The 12,493-nt window shown below is 35.5% G+C and overlaps 1 protein-coding gene across 2 annotated transcripts in view; it reads left to right on the top strand.

Moving 5' to 3' along the window:
- The window catches only part of Mdga2 (MAM domain containing glycosylphosphatidylinositol anchor 2), an 886,150-nt gene that overhangs the window by 561,848 nt on the left and 311,809 nt on the right, over nt 1–12,493 (top strand). For both annotated transcript variants that reach the window (XM_060387568.1, XM_060387567.1), the window contains exon 4: nt 6,553–6,749. In XM_060387568.1, the coding sequence (XP_060243551.1) occupies nt 6,553–6,749 (197 nt within the window). The remainder of the gene's footprint in view (nt 1–6,552; nt 6,750–12,493) is intronic.

Genomic DNA, 12,493 nt, shown 5'->3' with positions numbered 1-12,493 from the left:
TTTTATACTTTCAAGTATTGCTGATAGATAACTACATAAAATCACCATATAAAATTACTTTTCCAGATATGAAAATGAACACCTACAACCCTAACGCTCAGGAAGAGAGGTAGGGAATTGCTTCAAATCACAGACTGTAAGATCTACATAGAAAAGTTGCAGGCCTGCCTCAAACAAGGAAAGAAACAGAAGTACAAACAAGCAATAATGCTACTTTTTATTGAAACTGTTATGCCTTTAAGAGGGGAAAGAAAAAACTATGCTTCCAGAAAAATGTAGACTCCAGTAGCAACAACTATTACACTATATAGAGTGAGATCCTAAGACTATGGAATTAAATGTAATGGAGAATAAAATTGAGTGAGTTTGCAGACACAAAAGATCAAGGGAGGATGAAAAGTAAAAGCTTATTGACGTGTGAGCACTCTCTCGTGTCCAGCCCTTAACACCTTTGGAGGTAATGGGGAAGATGGGGTTCCCATGAGTAAAGTGTAAATGCCACCATTGTGGAGCAGACTGTTAAAATAATAATAATAATAATAATAATAATAATAATAAAACAGATTTATAAGCTTGCAAAGGTGAGTATCAGATAAAGTCCAGAGTGTAAAAGTACAGACCCCATTCTTTACAAATGTTTGGAGGATACATCACTGACTACAACAGTAAGAATCTGCTCATACCTGAGGCATAGACATCATTGAGAATCTCATAGCCCACAGCCCCTTCTGGATAATGTTGATGGACAGGAGATGCTCTTACATAATTGGAATGTGCATGAGGAGTGGGCCTGACAGTTAGTTTCTCAAAGTCATAGATAGCAGATGACAGTCCTCACCTGTAACAGGGAGGGGGGTATTTTTATCTGCATTAACAGCTAATTTGAATGCATCCAGCACTTGTGACTTACCTAACACATAGAGATCCTTAGGATATATTAAACCTGGGAGAAAAATAAGTAGATAACCATTCAGTATTGCACAATACATACAGTTAAAAGAAATCAAATATATATAATTAAAGGACTAAATAAGGACAATTAGAAAAAAATTAATTTCTCAGGCAATTCTAGAATGTATTAATATTGACTAAATGGGAAACTGAATTACTCTGCAGCATCATTCTAAGTATGTTTTATGATGATTCGGTCACCAAATTCTTTCTAAACAGCACATACACCATGTACTTGCAAAATAGTATTCTGGGAAAAGAAGACTCTCAAAACTCTCTTAGAGGTGTGTCTTTGCAGGATTTGTCTTACCCGGGATTATAGCAGGCCTTTCTAAACCTGACAGCTCTTAAATAAGACATGGAGGTTTACTATTATTTAAAAACTTAGGTACCGTTGGTGGGCAGATTCTCAGCTATTTTAGCCTGACAAATCCTGGCCTACATCCCTCCACATGGCCCATTACCTCTCTCTCACTCAGTTCCTGCACCTATTCCTTCCTGCATCTGATTCTTCTCACAAAGACCTCTCACAGCCCAGAAGTGCCTCCTTCTATTGGTCCTCAGATCTTTCAAGCTAATCAAAAAGTGTGGGAGGAAGAGTGTTTACAAAATCTGAGGCATATGATAAGCCATAAGAATAACAACACAAAAACACAGAAAGTACTTATCTTTCTGTCAGATGAGCAATGAACAGATGAATATACAGAGATGCCCTTCACATGGTGTACAAAAGATTACACCAACACCAGGTGTACAGGATTCTTCACTGGGAAAGTTGCCATAGTATTGTCTTGTCACAGTGTATCCCACATCACCTAGAAATGCTAGCTTTGTAGAATGATAGAATGGCCTTTTGAAACATAATTTTAAAGGTAAGATCCAGTGAGGAGTGGTGCCTCCTTCAGGTTACACTAAGTCACTGATTGTAATTACATGATAATCTCTCTTTTTTTTTTTATGCAGAATCCATGGGTCTAAGAAAAAAAAATGAGTGAGCTCACATTACTATATCACAAGCAATGACCCACGGAAATAAATGCTTTTCTTCCCACAATGCTAGGTTTTGGCAGTTTGGGGACCCATTTCCAAGAAAAGGGCAAACTTTTATTGAGTGACACAGGAAGCATCCCATTAGTCTCTAAGCCATGGGCATTCATTACTGTAGTATCCTGTTTACCGAAACAGTACATAAGGAGAGGCACTGTCCTGAAAAGAAGAGCAAGCGAATACTTCCAAAGAAGTAAGGCATAGCAAGACAGCAAAGATTGTGCTGCATGGCCACTTACCCCACTGAGAAGTTTTGTTTTTTTTGCTTGTTTTTTTTTTTTGTCTGTTTCTGTTCGTCTCTTTGTTCTGGTATTCTCTCTTCCACATTTGGTTGTAAATAATTCAGCTCATCAAGCACAACTAAGAAAGGTATGTTGACCAAGAGCTCTACTTTCTCTGAAAAAAAAATAAAAATAAAAAATAAAGGTTACATGGCTACACCAGGAAAGCTGCTCATGCAACATGATATACTTGGCCAAGGTGTGAAGGTTCTCAAGAAAAAATAGTACAAGGGCTATTATACTATAGTGGGTGGGTATGATCCCACCATGAATCCTTGCAGACATTTCTGGAACAAATTGAGACTACCTAGTATCCTGGCTTAGACTTACTCAGCTAGAAACATCACATCTTACAAGCAGATCTGAGTAATTATTTTAGTTCAAAGCCAGATTCCCTGCTCAGTACCACAGCTCAGGCCCCTCTTGCTGCTGAGTACTGCTCTCCATCAGCATCAGCAAAATCCCTCTCTAGAAAATCATTATAATTCAAAAAGTGCTTGTGCTTTCAAAGGTCCTGTATCTTGGTGGGAAAGAGAATTAATTGAATCACAATATTGTCTTACCCATTACACTTGCTACATCAACCCACCTCTTAGTTTCTTATTTCTGACATTTCTCCTATGAAACCATACTTTTATTTAGTATTTAGGAATATGTAAAATATAAATTTAGGAATATATGAATGAACAGTACATATCAAATATATTAGGACATATCTAAGTAATATGTGTGTGTTACTTAAACTATATGTAAACACAAAATATATTTAGATTGTATACTATATACAGACATATGCATACTTATTTATAATCTTCTACTATTTGATTTACTTATATAAGTTTTCTTCACGATTGCTAATTTTTAGGTTTAAAGAAAAGAAAAAGGTCATGGGTGATTCTGATAGAAAACTCTGCCAATATAATGTTTAGGAAGCTGTTATCACGAGGTTCAATTGTCAGAAGGCTGGAGACCCATGATCCAAATCTCACATAGGCCATGGTAAAGGATGCAAAAATGATTGCTGAGATCTAGATTATTCTCATCTGTGCTGATCACGCCACCTCCCAACAAGAAAAGACATAGGAATGCAATCTTTTAAAAAAGGGTTTTGGAAAAGACAAGACTATTGCTTGGGTTTGAATATGAATGTTGTCCTTGGTTCAGTTGTTTGAACACTTGTTCCCAGCTGAAGACACTGTGCAGGGACTTTATGGTATCTTTAGGGGGTTGAACTTCTGCCAGGAACAGCATCATTAGGGGCAGTCTTCTGGGGTTTTATAGCCTCATCTCACTTCCTCTCCTCTCTCTGCTTACTATGAGAAGATGAAATGACATCAATTTTCCTGCCAGGATAGTCTCACATTCGTGCTGCCATGATGAACAGTACTCTGTCTGGAACGAAGCACTCTCTCTCTCATGTGGCTTTTTTTTAGTGTATTTCACCACAACAATAAAGAAGAAAATAATATAGCTATTAACTATTCAGAGGGAAAGGAGCCATCATTGTTAGGTCCTCAGCCGCTTGTTACTGGCTGACAAGTGGGAAACTTGGTAACAAGAAAGAGAATAAAACATTCATAATCAAAATAAAGTTAGTTACTAATTCAAGTGACGGAGCTGAATTCACTCCATCAGTCTGCTGTTGGATTAGGTTTATGTGAAGAGCTAATCATTATGTGAATATTTCATAGGCTTGAAAATCCCCAAATATCCCAACTTATTAAGATCAGATAGCACATGTCTCCACACGGCCAGTAGAGTGAATTTGAACTGACAGTCCTTAATCTTTAGCAAAAAGCAGCAGTTGTTCTGTAAATTTACACTACTAAAATTAGAGGCCTGTGAGATAGTTGTGAAAAAATTCTAATGTTGGAAAAAATTTAAGGAAAAAAAAAAAAACAACCTGAAATGTTCCAAAGCAAGAAATCAAAGTAGGACTGTCATATAATTCACATTTTTTTAAAGACTCAAAAGAATGGTGGAATTTTGTATTTTTTTCTTTTTATCTACCTCACTAGCTATAACTTCACTAGTTGTGTTTGCTTCTTATTATTTCACACATCAAAAGAACCATTTCTCTGAAGCTGTGACTTTTTAAACATGTTCCGTATGCTAACAACCTTCTTCGTTATGTCTACCTACACAACGTTGGCTTATCTCCAGGCTTTCACTTAAAAGCGCTTGTCATCTGGATTGTTTGATAGCCGGAACAAATGCCCAAATGCCCCATTTGTACTTATTTATAATGAGAGTTGAGTGTAGTAAGCAGGGTCATGAGATAAAGACAAGAAAACCTGTGGACTCAATGGATTTTATTAATACTGACAATTATATATATAAAGACTACATTGTTTTGACTGCTTACTATGCGTCAATGAACTACCTTATTTATTAATCCTCCAATAGCCCAAATAATATGGTACCATTTTACTAATAAGGAAGATCACTAAAGTTAAATAGTCTTTCAAAATTATACATCTGAAAGGACATTAAGTAGGTTGTGATGGTAATTACTAGTAAGTGTTTACATCATGCCCAAGAGTCTATGCTAAGTTTATGTTTCAGAATGAGACTGACAGCTTGCTGTTGCCATGAGGCAGCTGTATTTATTAAGTATTTTTTCTTTTCTTAAGAAAAATTAACTTGGCTATACTGTATGAAGTGTTGGCAAACTAATCTTTCAGCCAAATCTGATAGGAGTAGCTATGTGTTTATGGTGTTTCTACATCATAGAAATTCCATCTATCTCCATTTACCTGGTGACTTGGCTTTTTAGGTACATAAAGTGGTGAAACCCTAAACTCTAAATATTTATCAGTTGGCCTTTCTCTAAAACCTTTTCCTTTCAATATATATATATATATATATATATATATATATATATATACACTCACACTGCTGAGTTTTGGTTTATGTATATATGTATATATCGAAATAAACAAGAACAATATATATATTGCTATATTATATATATTATAAAATTTATATATATTTTATAATATATATTGCTACACATAAACCAATACTCAGCAGTAAAGATTTTAATGCCATTTAATAGTGCCTTTTGTTAGCACTATTTAAAATTTGCAAATATACTGTGATATATAAAACCTAAGATGAAGAAAAAATTTTACACAGTTCAATGTCATTTTTTATTATCATGAAGATTATAATAATTTACAATTATAATACATCTTTTAAACAAAAATGTTATTAAATATTACTAAATGAAGAGAAAGAGCCATCTGGGCTCTTTGGGATTGAATTCTCTCGTTGATTTTAGCTCTTTTTGAGATTATAATTTAATTACATTTCTTTCTTCCCTTCCAAACTCTCACATATAATGCTCTCTGCTCGTCTTCAGTTCATAGCCTCTTTTTTATTAATTGTTATTGGATGTATTTCTCTGTGTGTGTTCCTAAATATAACCCATTTAGTACACACACATAATCTTAGTTGCAGGTGTGTTTCTAGGGCTAAGAATTTGGATTTTGTTCACTTTCAAGAAATATTTTAATAGTTGCCTGTTGGTTATAATAAATCTCAGTCGTTCAAATTTACCTTTGAAGACTTGGGATCCAGACGCTGGGGTGAAAGCCTGCTAACTCTGAGAGGCAGAGAAAGTACCCAGATGACCTCCCTCCTCATCCCACATCCCAAAAGGAATGCCCCCTCTTCCAGGCCATCTCAAAAACCCTCTTTCAAACTGAATGTCCTCTATTTCCTGTGCTTCTTTCTGCCCATCCTCATGACTTCCTCTTTCTCTCTCTGTTTTTTCTTAATAATCCTATGTTCACTTCCTATCAACTGGTTGCTTGCTCTGCCTCTTGACCCATGGTTGATTTTATTTAACGCTGTTTAAAGTATTTAAAGCTCTTTGATTAAAGGTGTGTGAGTGCTAAAGCTGAGCCACACTACAACTAAAAATAGTTTGGGTTTTTTGTTTGTTTGTTTGTTTTTCTTCTGTTTTTTAATTTCTGTAAATAACACAATCTGGGTGTTCACTGTGTGGTCAAATACCCTGTAACAATTTGACTGCTGGCAGGGAGATTGAAAATTTAAGAACTTCTGCACTGTCTCAACAAATCTGATGACAAAACCACCCATTTTTTAGGTTGAAAATTTCTTTGTTAATGAGTTTGGTAAGCTTAATTAATCACTCACAACCACTGCCATCATTAGAAACATGCATCATTAGCCAGCGCATAAGTTTAAAATAATTTTGAAGACATGCATCTTTAAAGTTTTCAATTCCCTGTTTCTTTTTTTTTAGACTTGGATGATCCAGTAGTAACTGTTCATCAAAGTATAGGTGAAGCTAAAGAACAATTCTACTATGAGAGAACAGTGTTTCTCCGATGTGTGGCCAATTCTAACCCCCCTGTGCGCTACAGCTGGAGACGTGGCCAAGAGGTGTTGCTACAAGGATCTGACAAAGGAGTAGAGATTTATGAGCCCTTCTTTACCCAGGTAAGAGATTATGAACAGTAGTCCAGCTTCAGCTGGCTGTGATAATTTCTTGACTCGGGAAACATACAAAATTATAGTTATTTGAAAAAAATATTTTCTCCAAATCAACTCTTTTGTAAGACAATATATGTTTAATTGAAAAGCCATCACACTTAATATATAAAAGACAATTTGCTTTATACATGACAGATAAATTTGAAATGTTGTACCCTGAAATATTTTTTTATTCACACATTTATCTGTTTCCTTTGAAAAGCATGACTTCACATTTCAATCATAAATTTGACTGAAAACATGTTTTAAAGGACTAATTGTATTTTCCAATTTGCAATGACAAATTTTGATTTTTATGCCCTTTCCTTTCCTTACCATAATTAATATATGGAGAGACACAAAAATATATATCTTCAAAACGTGATATATTTATTTAGTGTTGCTTGTGTGCATATATATATATATATATATATATATACAAGGTTTGACCATTTGATATTAGATCACCAATCAGGAACCTCACTTCCACTGTGGAAGATTAATTCTCCTTCCCCCTGTAGTCATTAATTGCCTGCAGCTTTTGTCTAAGGGTAAGGCCAATGAGATTTCCCCCTTCTATGTTAGCATGTCTGTGATTGTTGTCTCTGTTTGGATTTTTGGACAACCATGCTGTTAAATCATAGAAGCAGCTTCCCTTTTATTTCTATGGGACGTATTTCATAGCTGAATTCTTGATCCAATGGCTCTCTCTTCCCTTCTTCTGCAATGTTTCCTGAGCCTTTGGTTTGAGGATTGAACTACAGATGTATCGACTGGGCCTGGAGACCCCATGCTCAGTAGTTCCATGTATGTTGACCAGTTGTTGATTTATGTAATGTTCTTTATCTGTTGCAAAGAGACGCTTCTTTGAGCTACACTTATTTGTATGTATACATATTTGGAATGAAGTTAGGAATTGTACTGGTTTAAGTGGCATTCTCTAAGATCTATGGCCTCACAATCTCAAAGTAGTTGGATAGGTTGAAGGTACCCTGCATTGAATTCCTCCTGGTGATTAGTCCAAAAATCTAATAAGACAGCTTTTATGAATGCCACTATTGTACCTTTACGGATACCTTGCTGTACTGGTCATTTTTCTGGTTTATAGGCATCACAGCTGCATAGTACTACTGGTTACTTTTCTCCCTTGGCAGATTACATTGTCATGTGCTATGAAAGCCAGTTCTGAAGGTGGAAGCTTGTCGATGATCTCTGTCTAGATTTCTTGTAGCCATGTGTCCAAAGCGCATTGTGTCTTTAATATTCGGTTTCTGGGAGGAGATCATGGTAGACAGCAATAAACTAAATTGTTCGGGGTACCTATTGGACTCCCAAAATCCAAAACTAGAAAGGAGATTTCTTTCGTCTACTACTGAGATTTTTCTTAGTCTATGGGTCTTGGACTAAGTGTCATAACTTCATTTAGATTATATACTTATGTATACACATACACTTGTTGGTCATAATATAAGTTGGTCATAATACCTTCTACAAAATTTCTTTTGAAGAAATGCTCCATCATAAGCCAGACTTAAGGCATGTATTCAAGTGGAAGTCCATGGGTTTCTTTCTTGACTGGGTCATATTTGTTCTGCTTTATGACAGACATCACAAATGCAAATGACTTGCTGAAACTAATGGGGCAAAAAAAAAAAAAAAATGTGTGACTCTCCCTGGGAGAATGCGTGAAGTCCTGCAGGGAGCAGAATGCACTCACCTACTCTTTACCCAACAGCACCTGCTGCTGCCAGGTGTCTCTAGTTGGACCCTGGGTTACCGTTTTGAAACTCTGCTTGAACTCAAGGCTTATGTAGGATTGGTCCTGTGGCACCTAAAGTTTATGTAATTTTACAAATGAGAAGTTACACACTATTCTGTTTCCTCAAAATTGTGCTAACTGATGAAAGTTAGAATGGATTGATACATTCAGGTCTAATTCTAACCTTCAAGCACAGGTTCGTAATACAGAAAAAAGCGACAAAGAGAACATTTTTACCTACAAGTTTATCTAAGAGACGCCGGTGGCCTCATTTATAGCTGGTAATTGCCTACAGAAGTTGAAAGTACTGTGATTTTGCAGTCATCATGTACTAGAAAGCAATACACTTGATTAAGCTTGTTTATTTTAATTTAATAACATTTTGTCCTGTAATTTACAAATTTATCAAATTATTTTTTCACTGCATTAGAAGGTTTAAAAAATCATATATTCTAAACTAATTATACCAATTTTTGTGGTTAAGGACACCAGTTACTTATCTATAAATGTTGTTTTAGGTTTAAAATTAATTATGTTAGAATCTTAAAATATTAACTAAGGCTGTGGTTTTTTTGTGTGTGATGACTCTGCTCTTTCATATTGTCTTACATTTTGTGATTACATAAATATATATTTATATGTATGTACTATAAGTTTCTTAATTTTCTCACTGACTACTAAGAATACTTTTTGATTAACAACAATCTTTCAATATTAACAATGTTTGTATTGGAGCATGTTTTAATCCCTGCTCAGCTCCTATAATAACTATCAGAGATCTTTATTTTAAAAATATTTCTCACAATTCTAGATACCAGAAAGCTCAACATTAAGGTATGAACACCCAGCAAGAACATTCACAGTACATTGTAACACAGTAAAGGGGCACAAACAAACAAACAAACAAACAAAAATGCTTTCATCACAAAGTCACCCCTATGATTCATGTACTTACTCCTAAAATAAAGGAATTAGTTTATTTATGAGGATATAGACCTCAGTGCAAAGCCTCGTAAGGTCCCATTTCCCAATACTGTCACAGTGGCAGTTAAATTCAGCTTCTATTGTGGAGGGTGCATAGATACTACTTGAGAGTTCTTTAAATCTGTAGTTTAGGACTCCTGTAAGGCAAAAAGGTAAAACTTGATCTGCCATGTACCTGTCAGAGGAGAGGAGCTTGGACAAAAATGTAAACATGTTGAAGCAAGGCTCCATTCTTTCTAATAGTATGGACATATAAGCAAATGATTAAGGAAAAGAGGACTGTACTGAAAAAAAAAAGTTGAAATAAAGGCTAACAAAAGGTAGAGGAGCATGTAAAATAAGCAGAATAGCATCTAAAATAATAACGAAACAAAGTGATTTCCTGTGCCTGAGATGCACTAGTCAGCAATTTGTCTAAGTGGGAAGCGTTGACTGTAAAGATGGAAGGACATACTGGGACAATGCTGGATAAGGATTCAGATGAAACGTATATACCACTTACGTTTTAATGTTAGGTAGTCAAACTTCTGTGAAGTATATTAGATTTTCAGCATTAACGCTATTAAATAATGTCTTATTTTCATTAGATTTTTAATTATTATTATTTATTACAGTTTATTCACTTTGTATCCTAGCTGTGGCCCCCTCCCTCAACGCCTCCCAATCCCACCCTCTCTCCCTCTTCTCCCCCTTCCGTACCCCTCCCCTCATCCACTGATAGGGGAGGACCTGCTCCCCTTCTATCTGACCCTAGCCTATCAGGTCTCATCAGGACTGGGTGCTTTGTTTTCCTCTGTGGCCTGGTAAGGCTGCTTCCCCCAGGAGGAGGGGATTAGAAAGCTGGACACTGAGTTCATGCCAGAAAAAGCCCCTGCTCCCCTTACTAGGATTCAGATATGCTGCGATAACTCCATCCTGTATGCCTAGGCATACAGGCTAAGAAGAACATTAATTTGACCTGAATGTTTATTTCACAATCCTCTTGAGCAACAAAATCTTATTCAGTTTCTTGCACTTATTATTTCCACAATAAAACAAGCATGTATTTGGTGGCTGAAATCTCTGCCACATAAAAAGTTTAAGAGGAATAATTATCATTTTCATATCTCTATTCACTTAATGATGAAAGGGAAAGGCAAGCATATATTTATATGTATCTGTATGTTTGTAATAAATTGAGGTACAGGTTTGTATAAATGTAAAGCTTTATGCATTTTCAAGTAGCTCAGGATCATGTATATTTACATATACATATATATGGAATAAATATTTTAAAGGTCTAGGCTATTTTGAAAGTAACTGAAAGTACCATTGGTAGTTATAGATTTTTTTTTTTTTTACTTGAGAATGTCAACATTGGAACAGCCACAGGCTTATATATAATAATTTTCTCCTAACGTATTTCATAAAACAGTTTTTGATAAATTATTTTTATTGTTAAGTATAAGATACTTCAAAAATTAAATTATAAATTTTTCTCTGATTGCTAGTAAATGAGAATCAAAACTTTAGTTATTGCATATTTACTTCATAGGAATTTTTTTAGAAATGTGTGTAAAACTGTTTAGGACAACATCTTGTGTATCATAATTACATCAACTAATTATAAGACTGAACATATTCATATCAATTATATAATTAGTTACAATAAAGTTATTTAAACTAAGCATGTAATTAGACAATAATCTAATTAAAATTCCCTTTTAGAAATTTATGGAAATTCACATGCCAAAATTTTTTAATATCATAGAATATTATATTTATGTGAATGACAATATAAAAATATTTTATAATAGTTATGAATGAATAAGAAGTCTAAATTACATATGTTATCATATGTGCTCATAAGCCATTTGAAACAGTGCATTTAAAATATATATATATATACATTCATATACATGTTGGTATTCTATGAATTATATATGTATAGTGATACAATTTTTCTTCTGGGATGGCGAGATTGATCATGAGTAAAGAGACTTGCCACTGAGTGCGGTGACCCGGGCAACCAAACCGTGGAGAAATGCTATGAATGTCCCATTTGCCTCCACTCATCCTTCTACATACATTTAGGAGTCTGTCAGCTGAATGTTTGGTTACAGCATTACAATTAAAAACAGATGAAAAGGGATTTTTTTTTTTTTTGAGATGGAACGTATTTAAATAGCAATGAAAGAGCTGTTTAGAGAAGATTCTGAAAATGTACATGCGGTGCGTATTTCAGTGTTTCCCTGCCTTGCTAATGCTGCCACCCTCTAACAGAGTTCCCTTTGTGGTGGTGAACCCCGACCATAAAGTTATTTTTGTTGCTGCTGTATGTTTGTAATTACTGTAAAATCACTGTAATTTTGCTACTTTCATGAATCGTGATGTAAATATCTGTGTTTTCCTGTGGTCGCTTGGGGATCACGACCATAGTTGGAGAACTGCTAATATCTGTCTTTAAAGTGTATGTTGAAGCAAATTTTTGGACGGTGGGAGACCAGTACTTACCTGGAGCTAAGTGGTGTGGGGGTGGGGTGGGCTGGCTAAGGAGCCTGGTAGAAAAACACAGCTCAGCTCGAGGTAGGTACTCAGGAGAACGACATGCCTCCTAAAGAACTTGGGCAAAGCGAGGTAAGCAGGACAGCTAGAGCTTTTACCTGTTATCAGGAGGAAGACAAAGGAAGGCAGGTGAGCAGTAAACACATGAGGGAAGGAACCTGGGGCTGGTTAAATGGCTGAGAACCTAAAAGCATTTGCTGCCAACCTTGATGAGCTGAGATGGAGCCCCCGGCTTTACATGGTAGAAGGAGAGAACTTGATTCCTGAAGGTTGTCCTGTGAACTGCATAAGCACACATGCACGTGTGTAACCGGCCATATATGTACACACACACACCGGAGAAATAAGTGCATTTTTTTCAACATTTTTTTAATTATTATCACTTATTACAATTTATTCAATTTGTATCCCATCTGTGGCTCCC

The sequence above is a fragment of the Meriones unguiculatus genome, chromosome 7 (genome assembly GCF_030254825.1).
Source record: "Meriones unguiculatus strain TT.TT164.6M chromosome 7, Bangor_MerUng_6.1, whole genome shotgun sequence".
Taxonomy (NCBI): Eukaryota; Metazoa; Chordata; class Mammalia; order Rodentia; family Muridae; genus Meriones; species Meriones unguiculatus.
Note: the sequence above shows the minus strand (reverse complement) of the source record. Positions and strands in the feature narration are given on the sequence as shown.